Genomic DNA, 18,672 nt, shown 5'->3' with positions numbered 1-18,672 from the left:
GTTGTAGTAATGATTATGATAATAAATAAACATCTGGTTTAGCTGTTTAATGAATTAAGTACTTCCAAGGACTGAATATCTAGAGTAATTATGCTTAACAAAGTAGGGCAGTGAAATAGAAAAGAGAGAGGTTTAAACATACTTTTTTAACTCAAGCATAGGGCTGCCAATGTACTGATTGTTGATGTTCACTTAGGTTTGGATGGGGCTTTTCTTATAGTGGTCTGTTCAAGTGTAGATATGCTTGATGCAGTTGTGGAACCAAATTGCAACTCAGAGATGAAGTAAATCTTTGATAATAGGAGGTACTCTTGTTTAGGATGGTGCAGTAATTTCCTTCTGAACTGTCTGATTTGACCTTCGTGAAGGTTAGAGACATTTAGAGGGACCAATATGTAGAGTAACTATGGCAAGGTTTTTAATGAAAAGGGGCTGAAGATGATCTTGGATGTCATTTTCTGCACGTTTTTTTTAAGTTAATCTTATATGTTAGACAGGGAGGAATTAAGGTATATCTCATTATATGATGGACAGGGGGATTACAAGGTATAGGTGAGTTTGAGAAGAATGAAAGTTGCGTAGATGTTCTTGAGTTAAGGTATAAGGAATCAAGGAATGTCGAGTTTATGAAAAATGTCGTGATGATAGCCACAGGATTTGAGGAAGTCGCCGAAAGGCTCCTTCCTGATTAGTTTATTGTCCACAATGACAAGAATCTTGGTTGATATACCTTAGGTAGAAAAGAGTCACTTGTGTTGATGATTCGTATTGAACAACTTGGGGTAAGTTTGGGTTTAATGAGACAGTAGGGACGGAAGTGATGTTGACATACATTTTTGTGGTTTTGGTTATATTGATGATGTTGGCAGTGGTGGTCCTTCTGTGGAGGCTACTGAATATAATGTGAAAGGCATTGTAGTCAGGAGAGTTGGTCAAGACTAACACCAATGGGAGATTCTTTTAACTATTTCCATCAGTCAAGTGCAACCATCAGGACATCACTTATATAACAATGGAGAACGAGGGTACCATTTCTTGCCTTGTGTGATACCACAGGTGAGGGACTGGGAAATGCAATTGGCTCCTCTTAACATTTTGGTTGCCATATGAGATTTCAAAGGGTTTCCATGATTTTTTTTTTCTTTACAGAGTCAGTACATGTGTTTTACTCTCCAAAAAATGAAAATTTCTTTAATATGACTTCATGAATGAATAAGCTAATTGGAAAAGCTTGAATAAGATGCCAGGTTTATCTCAAAGGTGTATAATCTTCATATTGATATGAAACATGGACAGTACAAAGTAATACCACTGAAAATTCCAGAACTTTCATATAATTACTTTATAGAATGAACATAACAAAGAAGAAAAGGTTGAATAAGATGCCAAATTTATCCCAAAGGCATGTAATTTTCATTTATGAAATACAGACAGTGCAGAGATATAAGTATTTCTGAATTTTTTATGAAATGAAAATTGATATGAGTTTTTAGCATTGAGAAACCTTGGTATATTTTCAAGGAAATCCCTGTATTTTATGCCTTATTCTGTGCTCTGAACATTCAGTAATCCATCTATGATGTCACAGCATATGTAACTTGCGGTTGTGAGAGATTTTTTTAAACATACACGGGCATGAAGAGGCAGTACCATACAGGCAGAGCAACTGGGTCACTTTCAGACAAAGTTTGGTTGGTGGCCACTTGAACATCAGAGGGAAATATGGTACTTTTAAGCAGTCAGAGATGATAGACAAATAAGGCAGTGAGGACCAAGCATTTTTCTACAGCTGCGGAGCAAAGTTGAATTAGCCCTAAGGTTGGATAAAAGTGAGAGAAGTCAAATGAATTATCGAAAGGGTTAAGCATATAGGGGCAACCCATGTTGTGCTCAGGACATTTCTGAAGATGTGAGCACATAATCAGTGCTTAGAAGAGATATACATTTGGGTATATGTGATGCATTTTAGACAGCATTATTTCTTATCATGAGCTATATATGAGTGCTTCATTGTGGTATCAGTAATAATTCTACCTGTTATAGTATTCAGATGAACACATTATTTTAATGAAAAATTATTTCTTTGTTATGATAACATCGTTAAATATATAGAAATACATGTACCATTACTCTTATCAGTCAGACCAGCTTGATTGGCCATGAATAACCCCATAGTAAGTCCCTATCCTTGTTCTTGCAAGTGGATAGGGAAGCTCCTTGCCTTCTCCATGATTAGCTGGCATGATGTCACTTGGTGCTGACTCCGATCTCCCACCCACCTGTTTAACTGACTCTTCATTATCTCCAGAAAACAGATGCTGAAATAGGCTGAAGCATTCTATTCATTCTTAAAATTTGTCTTGTGGTGGACTTATCTATATGTAACTTACAACCCACATCCATATGCTCACCTGGCTCAACCCACCTTATGACTTGCAATTTAATGTCCAGAGTGAAACTTTTTCCAAACACTTTGGTCACATTTCTAGGACTAATACTTTTTCCAAGCCTTTTTGCAGATAAAAATGCAAAAATTAAGCAGTATGAAGGAGCCATATTGAAAACTGGAGTAGGCAAGTGCTGATTTGCCCAAAGTGTATACCGCTCATTGACTGTTTTGTTGACCAACCCTATATCTTCTCACTTGTATACTTCCTAGATCGAGGTTTTATTCAGCTTTATAGTTTTCTAGTAAAAGTTTCTTCTATGTAAAAAGTGCAATGAAGAATCATCTTATAGGGTAGCAGTAAGCAATATCCTTGCATACATCCTAATGAAACTTACTGAGGAAGTCTGCAAACCATGTAATGAAACTTTTCCAATAGACCAGTGTCAATCCCTATTTTGATGATTAAGCTGTAGTTGCCTGAGTTGAAAATTTCATTGAAGTCAGCAAAGTTTTGAGCCTCAGAGGTCTTGTATTTTTATAGGTTGCAAAAGATAGTCTAGGAGGTTTGTAAGGCAGGAGATGGTAAAGGAGGTCTTGCTGAGTTCTGTAGAACTTGTACGTCTTTGTTAACCTTACCAAATGCAAAGGTTTTTCAGAGTAAGTTGGGGCTCAGGATGCTGGTAGTAGGCTGTAACTCTATGAGACATATTGGTGTTTTTGACACGCATAGTGAGGCATTTTAACTAATGGAGGAGAGGGGCTTGGCTTGCTCAGTGGAGGACATTTTTTCCTTGAGAGTGTATAACTGTCTTGGCACCTTTGATTTTTGTACTGATTTGGTATGTTGAAGCTGGTGCCAAGATTGTTTGAATCTCTGCCAGGAGGTGGTTAAGTGATAGATAATAAGTTGAGCTGCATCTTCATAGGAGAGGCAGTTAATGCAGAGAACGGAGGGAGTCTGACTTTTCAAATTGCTAAACTCCTTTTCAGTACCACTGGTTGGTGTCAAACTTTTTCAGTTGTAGTTTAATAAGGTAACAAATTGCGATGCAGTTCTGTCAGTTACTTAGGTATGGAGGGCCATTTAGAGGTTAGTTTTGTGGCAGAATGCTGGCTGTCATTGCTACATTAGTCTCTTAATGTTGAATGTAACAAGGACTCATTAGGTAGGTGTATGCTGACAGTTTTCACAAAGAAGTTATCTCATTTATTTTTTGTATGTCATCCACACTTAGCACATCATTCCAGATATTCTAAACAATCCACTTTCCAAAGGGATGTATTGGGAATCAGAGACTGGCTTGTATGTCATGTCTTTTGGTTCCAGATATTGGGCCATGGTTGAGGCAGGCATTAATAAAACCAGTACATGTGGACTATGGCCGATGGTTGTTATAGGCCATGTTAATATGTATTAATATGTACTAGAGAATGCAATTGTAGTATGTCATTCTCTGTACTATCACACACCACCATGAATACTTTAGAGGGAAATGCTGCCAGATTCATTTTCACAATACTTTTACTGATAAATGTATACTAACTTTACACTTACAAACTTATCTTCACTGTACCTTTAGTGAATCTCACTTTCCTTCACCTAGAAAAATACTTCTTCATCAACCCCGCATCTCAGCTGTGTCTTCTACACCACTGTACCTTGGCCTAACCTTTAAGGTTCATGTCAGAGGCCAAGGTATGGTGTTGATTATAAGAAAGAATTAAAAGAAGACACTAAGCAAAAAATATTTTTTCTTCATTCTATGAAAGGAGTCATGTTAAGGTCTGAGAGTGATGTAACCATGTTTAGGAAAGTCTTCTTGTGGTAAATACATCTGTTTCCTTTGATGTTTGCAAAATTGTCATTTTCATTAAAACCCTCGCACAACATTTTGTTGGCATACAGGTACTAGACAGGGAGGTAATAGAGGTGTACAAATGGTTCACTTTCAGGTTGTTGTAGGGGCAGTGGAGTAGATGATACTGTACATTATAAATGATGAAAGCAGTTACTAATTGCCATATCTTGACCCTTTACTTCATATGTTATTAGGGACTTTCTCATAGTAAACTAATCTTTCAGTTTCCTAAACCTTGCATTAGATTATGCCATGTTTTCACCTGTTCTTTTTGGCCCAAGATTTTGGCTGAGTGACTTCCTGCTGTGCACTGTTACCTGTATTATGAGCATACATCATCTTTCTGCCCTAATGTGTCCTTTTTTTTATGGTAAAATATTTATGTGGTCAGTGGTACCATGAGTGTTGGATTACATACTTTATCTTATTGTTTCTGGTTGTTCACAGTAACTATGTTACTTCTTATAACTTCCGTCTAAGAATCCGAACCCTAATGGTTTCATGGACAGAAAAAAAATTATGCTAGATGTATATGGCAAGCTAGATGGGAGATGGAAGCCCAAAAGAATAACAGATTGATTTTTATATAGAAAGATGCTGAAGTATGGCTTTCCTCTTTCAAAAGGAATCGCCTTATAGTCAGTTCTTTGTCAACTAAGGGTATAATACTTTGTTGACTCTTACCCATGGAATGGAAATGAGACTTGCTCCAATGTTACACTTGCAATTGCAGCATTACAATGGAACATGAGCAAACAGAATGTCATGATTATAGGATTCTTAGTCATACATGATTTACATGATAATAATGGAAGAAATGGAAAAAAAATTCAGATGTTAATGTAGTTAATGAACTTTTTAATGGAAGCTGAAGTATATGATCTTATGTATACAGATTTTAGTGTCCAATTTAGATGTCTTTGTCATGCTGAAGATCACTAGATAACCATTAGGTTTAGTGCTTTCACATTCCATGAAAGTAAATCAATTTTCTATCCTCATGACTTTACTAAGGGTAATATTGGGTAACATAGCCCCTCAGTGAACACTTGCAGCTAGTTTTGACTAGGCTGCTGAAAAACTCCAAGGTACTACAGTGATTATAGATTTTGTAGAGAAATAAGTGAATCTTTGCATAAACTACACATGATGGTTGAGATCCTGGTTTCATCTTACAGCCAGACATTTTCTATACCACTACCCAAAATTATCTCTTGCTCTATGTCACATTTAATCAGTGTGTCATCAGCTGCTTAATACCCATCACCACCCTTGCACTTATGATAGTTTTCTGAGCTTGTCCTAACTATTTTCATAAATGGATTACCAATATCACTGATTTCTCACAGTTATACACCTGAATTTTTGATAAGGCATAAAAGTTTATGAAAGAGTGATTATAGGAGTACCCTATTATTCTTTTAACATTCTTCTTAGGACGTCATTTTCATCTTTAGATTACTTCTAGTTACAGCCAGTACATACAGCTGCAAATTATGTAGAATATTAAACAGTTGTAGGCAGTAGTTGGAAGGTAGCCACTGACGAGGGAGGTATATTACCGATACTACCTGCTTGGGTATCATGAGGGTTTGCTGCATAGTGGGCTAGCACTTCTGTGGTTGTCAAGTTGCACTTCTCTGACCTAAGTAGCTGTCTTTTCTTTCTGCCTTTCCTGTAAATGGACTGCTGGCACTCTGTCCACAAACACATAATCTCTCCTTGTCACATGTAACACTTGACAAAACTTAACTCACACAACTCATTCTTCATTACTCTAGATTTTCCTTCAGTACTTTAGCCTTGTCTTTTGGCAAAATGTTTGGAGCACTAGATAGAAGGTAGGCACATTAAACAGGAGCAGCGGTAGAAGTCATAGGAAGGAATATTAGGTGGGAGCATTTGGTAGAAGTAGTAAGTTGGAACTGTAGGCAGATACATTAGGTTGAAGTAGTTGGTAGGAAAATTAGGTAGGAACCTCTGAGAACACTTATATAGAGATTCTTATGCCATAGCTACCCCCTTGTGGGAGTTCCCAAAGGGAAGGGGCATCAGAGATAAAGATAGATAGATCGGTAAAACTTAAAATGGGGTCCTTAAGTGAGTCTTGTGACTCAAAGGGAGCTAGTCCATTGCTCTACATCATCGCTGTCTCTTTAGTTTTGTGTATAGTTTCTTGAAGGCTAGTAAAATGTTATCAGCCTGATACGTTATATTATTTCCTGAAAGCCTGTCCATGCTTTTACACCCTTGTATTTAGTGCTGGTCATGATTAAGTCTTCTTCTTTCTCTGTACATTTTTGTGTTATTATTTCTTTCCATGTGGATCCAACCCATATATTGGGCATTCTTTTAAACCCTAAAAAGCTAGCTTCTTAGATGAGGCAAATTTTCTCATGTTTTTAATGTCACTTAGAAAATGGATGCTTTAGAAATTTCACATTTTAATTATTCTATGTTTGAAGAAAACCTAAAGGAGGGATGGAAATTAACCATATCACTTCCATCATGATAGCCTTCGATAGAGGAGTCATGTTCACAATTATGGAACACCTTACAAATTTTGATTATTCGACAAAGGATTGATAACCATTTTTCCGTGCTACAGTTATTCCCTCAGCTCCTTTGGGCTTCCTTGCCATCCTCCCCTTCAACATCCCTCTCCTTCTCAAAGTTGTAAATCCATACATTGTTTCTTAAGATCTTTTAATTTCCCTGAATACTCGACATGAGAGAGAATAAAGGCTGAGTAGATTTATAACTAGCAGTGTGTACATGCAGCATGGTGCTCATGCACTCACAATTTGTAGTTTCTTTACCTCCTAGCAGGAAGGAAGTCAAAAGCTAAGGTTTAAAAAGGCAAGACCAGCAGACATCTGCTTGTTCACTTACATTGGCATTAGAGTGTATGCACCTCACTGCAACACAGCCTCCCATTCAAAACATGAGAACAGTTACAAAATATGAGTCAAAACATTGCCTTGATATGCTATGCTGATAGTATTATGATAATTTTATATTATTCTTTAACAACAGCACAAAGTATATATATGTCCCCTTGCCTGGCCTTTCTTTAACCTTGGCTTTGATTTCCTTCCAGTCATGTTGGGTAAATACACTGTGGATTGCTTCAGGTAACCTTGGGTCATAAGTTTTTGCCATCAGGAATGCAGTGAATTTACTTTGCCACCCTTAGATGCCCTATTTTTTTCCTTTCCATACACAGGCTAAGTATCAGAGATGAGAATAATGCTACTTTGATAATAATTGAATGAACCCACTGCTGCTACTGATGTTGAAAGTATTAATGTTGTTTTCATAGTAGAAAACTTACCTTCTTTTGTCATTATTATAAACAGTGTAGATAATAGTTATGTTTAACAGTTAACAAAATGTTTTATTGGTATGGATTATGAAAAGAATAGGAATAGGAAATGCTCTGATTTTATCCATTTTATATGTACAGGTACACCATCGAATTTCTGGCAACTGATGGTTCCGCACCGCCTTTAGTCTGCACAAAATTACTAGAGGGAACTTGAAATTACTGCAGTCACCAGACTAGTTTACTGGGCAGCCACAGATGGCGTTGTGTATAGGTCGGGCTTACTTACCTTCTTTACACTGCACTTGGGGATGGTACTGCAATTCTGTGAGATTCTTAGCTTATTCTGCTCAAATTTAACCCTAGCTATGGCTTCTAAGGCATACGAGAGTGTCAGTTGTGGTGTCAGACATAAACACTAGTCCATATTGATCCAAGATAAAGTAGAACTTGAAAAAATGGACCGTGGAGTTTCGGTGCATTAGCTGTGTAACATGCACAGTATTGGTTCATCAACTGTTTATGGTATAAAGAAGCAAAGGGAGAAAATATTGAAATTCTATTCACAGCAATTCCAAGAAGCAATTGACGATTAGAAAAACTATGAAAGATGGTAAGAGTACTGAGCACGATCAAGTGATGATGGAATGGTTTCGACAGTGTCGGAGTGATGGAGTGGACTTGTCAGGTAGCATGATAATGGACCAGGCTAAGTTGTTCTATGAAGAACTTAAATCATAACATGAGCATGACTATAGTAAAGGATGGCTTCAAAGATTCAAGAAACATTATGGAATTTCCATGAATAAAGTGTGCAGAGAAAAGCAGTCTGCAAACCACAAAGGAGCTGCCGAGTATGTGGATGAATTTGCAAAACTCGTAGCAGACAAGCACCTCAGTCCTGAGTAGGTGTGTAATACAGAGGAAACTGCATTATTTTGCGATGCACACCTAAGAAAACACTAACAACAGAAGATGAAGAGGACCCCACAGGATTCAAACAATCTAAGGACAGACTTACCATCTTAGGGTGCTCAAACATTTGATATTTGTTTAATTTAAATTACTAGCAGTCCATAGTATACTTTAGACACCTGAGAGATGTATAATTAGTGGGTTAGAGGTGTGTTGATGAATCATTATTACATGACCACAGTTGGTCTGGCAAAATGGTTAATCTGGCAGTGCTTTGGAACCAAGAGTGCTGGAAAATTGGTGGTGTACCTGTATTAGGAAAACCCAGAAATAGACTTAAAACTGTGTATCCCATGACCTAATCCTTTATATTTGATATCCACATAACGAGAGCACAGTTCACACATACCACAAACGAGTGTTTGATTACAGTTATGTGCACATCCTCAAATCACAAATGGTAGAGATCGTCATTATATGAGCAGGACAGGAACCATGCATGGGTTACCCCCCCCCCCCCCTTTCCTTTTTTTTTTTCCTACCATCTGTGCCAAGATTTTAATTGTCAGTGCTGTTGCATTGCAGTATCTCTGTTTAAGAGCAGGATAAACCATTTAAACCTTTGTTGTTTGTATTGGAGAAAACTGCTGTCATCCCAACTCCTCTACATTTCATTTCATTGATTTTATTTTGATGACTCGGCATATTATGTAACCTCATAAGTGCATAGTAGTTATTGTATTCTGTATTATTATTGCCATCTCAGTTGCTGTAAGGCAAGGAATATTTGAGTTCTCTTCTGAGGCTACAATAAACAAGTTATGACTTTCACTGCAGTTAGTATACTGAGCATACACAGTTGTATGTACACCATTTAAAGGGACGGTAATACAGGAATGTCTTTCAGCATCTCATGTTATACCTGTAGTTATCATAAATAAAGTTATCAGAATAAATGATAATGATGTTTAGCTATGTAATGTTCTAATTCCTGAGATATGTGACACCATTTCTTGCTGTGTCACATATCTGTAGAACATCATATTTTAGTAATTCCTCCTTCCATTTTTAGCTGGGCCTCCAGGTTTGGGTTGAGTCTGCAAGATTAAACTTCAGAAAAGCTACATTCCCATGTGCATGCTCCACACTATATAAATGGGAATGTAGATGAGGATAAACAGATGGCATAGATCATTTTTTTCTAGTGTTACCTGAATTGCCAGGAAAGTTCACATGCCGTTTACAGTTATTGATTTTAAAATGTAAACCAAATTAGGGAAATCTTTGTTCTGTTTTATTTCTTAGTAATTGTCTATAGGGATAACTTAACATAAACATACTGTATCCATTTTGTTTGTCTTCATATCTGACTGTGCTCTGCAGGGTTTGTCTCGTATGACAATGCTCTCGATGCACAGCGGGCAATTCAGCACATGAATGGTCAACAGATTGGCAACAAGCGCTTGAAGGTGCAACTGAAGCGTTCCAAAACTGACTGCAAGCCATACTAACAGGTACTTTTTTGTTAGATTGAATGTTCGTATGTTTTTGCAATAGAGTTAGTTCCATTACATACAACACATTTTCACTTTCATTTACTGACATCATTTTCTTCTTTCTTTTTCTTTTTTCTTCATTCCCAGAGTATAGATCAGATTTTGTTATATAACTTGAAGAAAAGACCAGACAATCAGAAGTAACCTGTGCCTGTGTGATAAGTTCCTCTGTAAGGGCAGTTTTAACTGTTTGTGAAGAACACATCGATGTTGTTGTGGACAATAACTTTTTTTCCTATGTAATGGAAACAGCAATCACAATACTCATGTTCAGGGATGGTGTTTGGTTCCAATATGGAAATATGGTTTGTCTGAATTGTGTGTGCATATGTAAATTATTGTGTACAAATATTCGTCCCCTAAAAAAGTCTTTCAGTAAACAGAGTCAGAATTAAAGTTTACGTGAAACATAGTGCTCAAATTGTAGTAATGTATATACTGTATAGTATCATATGTGGGCATGCCAATGTATTTATATGTTGATGTCTATAAAGATGGTAGGCTCTGGGTTAGTGACAAGATTTCTCATGGCTAGCAAACAGTTATAAGCCTGGGCAAAACATAGGTCATTATTTTTTTATGTAATGCAGTACAATGAGATGTCTTGCTCCATAAAAAAAAGAAAAACATCAGTCTGTAAAGATTTACAGTAACTGTTATGTCTGAAGAAAATTTTAAATGGGCTTTAATATGGGAAGTAGTATTCTGGGTTGAGTAGGTTGTGTAAAACTGCATACAGTGATTGATTGTTACTTATTTTATAGTAAAATGGATATTAATCATTGTTATAGTTACTAAGTGTCATCAGGTGTGATAAGTTACAATATAAGGGACTCCTGATTGATTGTCTAGCCTACCGGATGACAGGGTATAATTTTCATGTTGCCAAAGATGCGCTGAGGGACTGTGATACTCCAGCTGTTGTCATCTGCAGTGTTTATAAATTGTTCTCAAGTACCACTTTATTACACAAACTTACTATATGCTAAACAAACTTTGCATTCTTCTGTAAATAGCAAATACCTGGATACATGAGCAGTTATAAAGTGGTAGCTTAAGAATTTGTGTGTCTTGTTACTGCTGATGAAGCTGCCAACTTGAAACATTCTATGATACATATTGCAGTGTTAATGATTATTTACTGTACACTGTGTCACTAGTAAAAACCAAGAATCACATATTAAAGAATGAGATGTAGAGAAAGTAGTCTAACTTTATATAATTTACTGCCTCGTAATCCACAAATATGATCTCATAATTGCAGACCTTAGGTCATTTGCTTATTTCAGTTCTAAATTAGTCAGAAGCCTCTGTAAAGATTTTATAGTGTTATAAATAAAAAAAAGTTCACTATTAGTTTAATGAAACAAGATTTTTTTTTTGGCCTAGTAGGTTTGGCCAGTATCTTCAACATTTATCTGCTTTAAATTGCAGATGATTTAGCTTTTTATTATTTTGTTATATAGCATCTTACTTTAATTCATATAAATATTTATATATATCACCTTTCAAGTATTCAGGAAATTTAGATGTTAAGCTGAAATTTTCAAATGATGAGGTAAAACTGTGATCATTCCATAACAGATATCTTGAGGATCAGTGGGCCTATATCTCTGTAAATATATATAAAAACAGGAGCAAAAATATGGTAACTTACTATTTATTTATTTGTCCATCATCCTCTTCTCTTGTATTACAAGTATTTATGTGGTTGGTCAACTGTTCCTGTAGAGTGATATTAATAAAGATTTTGTTTTTGATATATCATATTTGAAAAAAGAAGTTGCTGAGGTATTCTTATGTTTTTGATAAGTGTTCTTTTTTGTAACTGTATGTGGTTTAAGTGTAAATGTACGCTGTATTCAGTCATCGGAAAAAGTAAGGAAATTTTAATAAAATGGTAGGAGGCTGCTAACCCATGTTTGTGCATCACTATTGTTTGAAATTCCATGAATGTTACTCCACTGTGTTCATGAAGGTAGTCTCTGTATGATAGACTAGTGGAAGGGATGTTCACTGCCAGCTTTAACCATGGTTGTGCAATGTGTTGAGCTTTATGATATTCAGTGAGTTGGTCAGTGGCTTTCTTTGGCTTGTTGAAATGCTCCCCTTATGGTAAGCATCGAGTTTCTCATTCACCATCTTTTGTATCAGCTTTATTTTTCTTTTATCAGAGGTTGCCACCCCATTAGTTGGGAAATGAGTTCATGGTCTTGGCTGTTTTTAGATTAGCATATCTGTATTCCTCTATAATCAAGCCCAATTAGTTGTTGATGCTTAGTATTTATGGTTATCACTACATGTACTTTTACGTGATGTCTGTCTCGGATATTATTTGAATTACACCACTTTGTCCTTGAACACCTTATATTTGAATGTTGATTGGAAATCATTTACTTTTTTAATGAGTGTCATCACAACACTTTCACTCTTCTCTGGTGATCTTGTATTATGCTGTGTGCAGTTTCATTGTGCCTCATTTGCTGTGCATGCACACAATCACCAAAAAAACATGAATGTAACACATCTTCTGCTAGTCATAAGAAACATTCCAATGAATTGATTTGAAGTCATTAGGATAAGAACCAGTTTAATGTTGCATGGATCCTCAAAAAGTTTGGTTTTGTGCAATGACTTATACGTGTTTTTCTTTTTTTCCGTTGGCGACCTAGCTGCCATGTTGTGCTGTTCTGCCCCGTGCCCCGTATTGCCTGCCGTCCGTATAACAGTGTCTACGTCCTTCTCCCATCTTCGTAGCACGTCTCATACGTACGTATGTATACGTATGTGTATGCCATGTGGTTGTATACACTGTGCAGCTGCTGTAAAGTCACTCATGCTAGCTGATTACTAACCAGTCATCAAACCTGTCAGCATACATAAACATTATAGGCTACAATTAAACCCTCAGCAGTGCTTGTCATAAACACACTTTTGGTATGTTGACAAGTAACCTCACCAAAAGGCTATCGTTGCTGTTTTCTGTACAAACCAAAAATGTTTAATAATACATTACATACATTTTTAATAGTTGTTTACTTTAGGAGTAAATACTGTATACTGTCTTTTTATCAATTTTTACTAGATCACTGATTACATAAAGAGTTGGTTTAAAGTGGCTTCTTTAAAAAAGATATTAACTATCCAATATGTATATGATATTGGTGAGTGAATTATTAGATGTGACGGTAGCTACTTGCACAAATTTCCCATTTTTCAGAAAGTAAACTGATTTGTTCTCTTAATTCGTTTTCATTTAAGGCAGAAGATTTTTCTATGGAATGGACATTGGTTCCATATATTTTAGTAGGAAATGTACATGGCAGCTTCACAATTTCATACATAAACTTGAATATAGATGATATCCTTATGTACTTATTATGTGCCATGGCTTCTTGAAACATGTAAACACTAAATATTGTGTTTTAGATATATATTTCATGGAATACATGTTTTGTAAATGTGCTATTAAATCTGGATGCATGCTTATAATATTCAAATATTGTCTTGTACTTTAATGTACTGCACAAAGTGATTATTAATTTTATCAGTACAAAAGTGACAACTTTTGTATATTGATTGTAATCCAAGGTCATATTTTTATAGCAGTCTTTGCATTGCTAATTTAGGACATTGATCAGTGTTTGTCTTCAAGAATTATTAGATTATAGGATGACAAATCTTCCAGTCATTTCAGCTCTCGTAAACACCAAGTGTGTAGCTTTAAGAACACTAAGAGGATATGCTTCAGTTTTTACTTTTTATAGTTAATAGTTACCCAGAGTGAACATGGACAGCAGTAGAGGCCTCAGATGCTCACATTGGTCATCTATTAACCAACAGACCATGGATGATTTAGTACTTTTATGAAAACAGCTATGCTTAGAGCAGGACTTATTATAGTAATAGGTTCATCTCAAGCATAGCTGTAATGTTAAGCAGTTGTGCTTACATAAAGTTTTGGTTGATTTGTACGAATGCCATAGAGTGGCAATAGATTGAAAGTAGTGGTTAAATATGCCTTGTCAGTTTAGATGAAATATGAAGCATTATTTATGGATTCTTTTAGTGTTCTTACTATGTGAATTCGGTTTGAGAGTTAATGAGGATACCTCCATGTGTCAGGGGCCAGGACGGAGAGTAGCTAAGCAGCAGGCCTAGTTGGGCAAAGACGTTAACTAGTCTATTAATGGGAGTTTCCACAAACAGGGCATCCCCCTTCAACTTCTATGTTTTATTTACCATTATTCATCTTTTCTTTAGGTATTTTAAAGGAAAAGAATGTAGTGGAAATTTGCTACGAAAGTTTGAGTGGGATTAGTTCTCTGTTTACAACTCTCATATATTGGGTGATTCAAGAATAGTGTTTAGACATCTGTTGTTTATTTACCAGAGTGACTCTAGGAGTTTAACTTGAAAAAGATTAAGAAGTAGCCTCTTACACCTTAATTATCATTGCTGCACTCCCAAGTGCATGAGTGTTGGCATTTTATATAGTAATGATAGTAATATTAATTACAATAAAAGTGATAATAAAAATCATGAAAATAGTAATCATATCAGTTATGATAATAATGATAACAATAATGATGAAAGTGATAATGATTTTATCAATATAGTTATTATCATTATTATTGTTCTTTTTATTGTCTTTGTTTTATTACTAACAATCATTACCTTTTTATTGGGGCTTGTCTTAATTTTATTTTTCATTTTATTATTACTGTTATTATTATCATTATTATTTTATTATCATTACTATTAGTGTTTTTTTATATTATTATTATTTGGTCATCTGTTCCTGGCACTACCTCCTTGAGGCTTGAAAAGGCGAGCAGGTAAAAAAAATATTTATTATTAGTTTTATGATCATTATTAGTAATACTTTTACTTTTATTATTTTTCCTTTTTGTCAGGCAGAATAGAAGTTGAGACTTGTTATCAATGAAAGACACAAGGTAGCAGATCATTGTGATTTCAGACAGGCTGATGTTTGTCTGGCTCATAGCCTTAGGCTAACCAAAGACTATGAAAATGTGTTTGTCTCTATGTGTTGTACCCAAGCCATGGTCTTAAAGGGTGTACAACCCATTAAACCTTGTTACTACTACGTCTGTTTGCCAGAAATGGAGTTATACATGTTATTTATTAAAACTGGTATGTTGATGTTATTCAGTGTCTCCTCTGTTTCTTTTTTCCAGTTTTATTGACTGAAGTGGGGTGTTCCATTTTGAATGTAAGGCAGATAATTCACTTGCCAAAAGGTCAATGCCATCTCTGTGCCTTTATTTTACATTGCTTACAATTTGTGCTTATATTGCAGCTATAAGGAAGCCAGTCCTAAGTTCCATTAAACGGTCTGAAAGAGACAGTAGAAGATACCCTGTTACAATATAGGAGAGCTTTCATGTGTAGGTGGATGTGCTATTTAATGTAGTTGTGTTAAAAGATATATATATAGAGGTAGGTATAGAGGGAAGTTATTGATTTATTTGACTATGTGTTTTTGATTATAGTGTTGTATTCAGCAGTAAACATGGTAAATATATATATTCATTGTATCTAATGTGTTCTGTTGGGTTTGTTTTAAAGAATCATTATGTATACATGTAGTCATTAGTTGTTTGGTTTTTCTTTGATTTCTCAGTTTATGTCATGGAAACCTTTCCTTAGTGTAACTTGTTACCTCTGTAGGCTCCAGTCTTCTTGTTTATGTTTTACTGGTGTGTGATTCACCATTGGTTCTACAGGATGATGAATTTATATGGAATTCACAAAAGACACCTTACCTTAACAACAGTCAAGAATGATTCAGATCTTAATTTACGTATCAGGCTTTTTGTTAAATTTGTGTCCCTAGTGTAAGGTTAGGTGTCGAGTTTTTCTCTATACACAAGAGGAAAATTGTCCCATTTCTTTTGTGTGTTGTATTCTTCTGCTTTTGTTAACTTACCACATGGTAAAAAAGTTACTGAGTAAGGGGAAGTATTGGTCTGTGTTGCTAAAAATTATTAATTTCAATTACACTAGGAATGCAAAGATTCAATCATTTTGGCAGTTTTAGTCTTGTGTCCGGTATAATAGTGTGAAAATGGAATACCCCTAATTTTTTTCTAAGTTCAGACTGTACCAGTTGTTTTATGTGAGAAGATATATATGGTATAGTTTTAATGCACTCGGGGCACTAGTAATTTTGGAGAATATTACCATGTTTTTTGTACATGGTCTGAGAGAGCACAGTGTTTGTAATGCTTCCCCATCTCATTAGAGTGACGGCAGTCACTCATCACTTCTTGCAGTGGTTATTGTTAAGCTACCTGTACTCAGGAAAAACTCTCATTAGAGAGTTGTTGTCCTGTCCCTATTAGCCAGAGGACTAACATTCAGAGGAGATATGTGATTTTTTTGAGTCATTGCCACACCAATATGTGTAATTATTGTTCACGTCATACAAGGTATTTTCCATTGATTGTGGAAATTTATATTTATGTCAATGGAAACCCTATTCACAACCTATAACTTCATGCTGGATGCCAAAAGCGTGGCCCCCCCATTTCAGGCTCTGAAATGTACTGTGATTGAAGACCATTGAGTGTGCATATGTGTAAATGTTTTGCTTTGTATGGGTCTGTTAGGAATTACAAACTTCACCAAAAAATTTATAAACTTTTGTTTTGATACCCATAACATGTCAGGCACTTCAAGTAACAGTGAAGGCTTAGAAAACAGGTAACATGTTAAGAACAGTCACCCATGTGTCATATATTATTGAAGGCATTGGTCAAGTGGTTATCTGTTTCCTATTTACTTTGTCTTACTCCTCATGTTGTGAATTGGTTGTGTAGGGCTTTGAAATGTATGTTCAGTGCCTGTTTGGGGAGATAATAGAAGTGTATTGTCTGCTTGCACATTTTGAGTGTATTCTAAGTAAGGTGTGTTGCAGGCACACCTTCATAGGAAAACCTGTATTATGTGTTATCCCCTAAGTGTTTCTTTACTTTAGGAGCTGGTAAGTCGAAACCTAAGATATTTATCTAATTCTTGTGTGTAGAAACAGTCATCAGTTCTGGATGCTACCCTGCTTATGCGGGAAATGGCAAATATGTATGAGAAACATATATTTTTTTTAATTTTACTGAAAAGTTTAACATTTATAAGAAAAAAAAAATCACTAAAAATGTTATATCCAATTAACTTATAAGAGTAAGTTGCAAAGAAAGTTTGTCCTAAAACCATTTTTGTTTTGATTCTGTTTTGACAACACAAGAAAATGCCTGTGTAACTTCTTCCTGTTTGGATGTAATATTGTGCAAGGGGACAATACCTGTCATGTGAGTAGTTGTAATTTTCTACTTCCAAGCAGCCAACCCGTAATTTTGTAATGAAATGTACAAGGATATAGCAGCAGAAGAATAAAGTATTTTCAAATGATGTTTATGTTTTATTTTCAAAGAGTATTTGGCAATACCCGTTTAAGCCCTGTCCACTGAACTGAGTGATTCATGGAATATCTTCCCCTTGAAGTTATGTTATTGTATGTCTTCATTTATTAGCTGAAAACAAAAAATAAGTGCTTATATATAAGAAATGACAGCCATTACTTAGAACCTCAAGTCTTTTTGAAAAGATTAAAGTTGATACAGGATAATATTTCATCCTTGGGCTTGTTAGTTTTGTTTGCTGTGGTAAGGCTATTATTACAGTGTAGTAAGGAATATAGATAGAAAGAACCTGTACTTCATATTGTTTGTGTTGGACTGTACTCAAGAGCACCCTTGTCAATGAAAACATACATTGGTGCTTGGGAAAGTGAACTTATTTTTAACAAATTCCCATTCTTTGTGCGTATCCAAAAAAATGGGACAATAGTAAAAAAAATTTAGGCTTATACGTCAAGCACTGGAGCATGTAAGGCTATTCAGCACTCTTAATACAGTTAAGAAAATTCTCTCTCATAAATTCATTTAAATAAAATGAATGCCCCATTCCAGTTTTGACATATCAAGGAAGGAAGAATGAAAAGTAGAGAAAATAGCCTTCATTTCTGAGAGCTCAAGCAGATTGTGAAGTATAGGGCTATATTACAGTTGATGTAGTTGTACAAGATTTGAGGCTTACTATGTTACAATATCACCCTTTTCATAGAGAAAACAGCACTGGGAGATAAAATTAAAACAAACACTTTATTCATCACAATTAACAACTCCCTTATGAGAAAGTTATAAGCAACAGCAACATATGCTGGGAGTTTTAGAACTACGCAGATAAAGCTTCAAGAACACAAATAGTATAATATTAGACAAGGAATGGCATGGTTTATGCAAGCTAGGCCCTGTTTCTTTCATCCAGCTGGCCTGCCAACATCATTCTATATATATCTATCTGTATCTCATGTCTGTTCCCTCCGGAATCTCTCATTAAGGGGGTGGCCACAGCAAAAGTCTCCACTTATCCCTGTCTTTACATTCCACCATATTTTTCCATGACACAGGTGGTCTTCCTCTCACATCAACCCCTTGGGTTGCACTATCATACACTTTCCTTATAAACTTCCCAACTTGCATCTTTCCACATGCCCAGCCCACCACAAAGTATTACATTTTACTCACTCTTACCAATCCACAATTC

General features: G+C 35.6%; 1 protein-coding gene and 1 long non-coding RNA gene across 46 annotated transcripts in view; one reads left to right on the top strand and one right to left on the bottom strand.

Moving 5' to 3' along the window:
• LOC139762916 (CUGBP Elav-like family member 1) overlaps positions 1 to 18,672 on the top strand; it is a 464,351-nt gene that overhangs the window by 423,112 nt on the left and 22,567 nt on the right. For 41 of the 45 annotated variants that reach the window (XM_071688391.1, XM_071688436.1, XM_071688392.1 and 38 more), the window contains 2 exons: positions 9,872 to 10,002; positions 12,717 to 17,475. In XM_071688391.1, the coding sequence (XP_071544492.1) occupies positions 9,872 to 9,999 (128 nt within the window). In that variant the 3' untranslated portion in view covers positions 10,000 to 10,002; positions 12,717 to 17,475. Of the gene's footprint in view, positions 1 to 9,871; positions 10,003 to 10,131; positions 11,960 to 12,716; positions 17,476 to 18,672 lie in introns of those variants that run through there. The other 4 variants (XM_071688203.1, XM_071688433.1, XR_011715864.1 and 1 more) reach the window with 2 other exon arrangements.
• LOC139763030 (uncharacterized) overlaps positions 15,122 to 18,672 on the bottom strand; it is a 45,804-nt gene continuing 42,253 nt past the window's right edge. Inside the window, exon 4 of the long non-coding RNA XR_011716019.1 lies at positions 15,122 to 17,597. This is a non-coding gene — a long non-coding RNA (uncharacterized lncRNA). The remainder of the gene's footprint in view (positions 17,598 to 18,672) is intronic.

Source organism: Panulirus ornatus, chromosome 3, assembly GCF_036320965.1.
Source record: "Panulirus ornatus isolate Po-2019 chromosome 3, ASM3632096v1, whole genome shotgun sequence".
Lineage (NCBI taxonomy): Eukaryota > Metazoa > Arthropoda > Malacostraca > Decapoda > Palinuridae > Panulirus > Panulirus ornatus.
The sequence above is the reverse complement of the archived record's forward strand: the minus strand, read 5'-3'. Positions and strand labels throughout refer to the sequence as shown.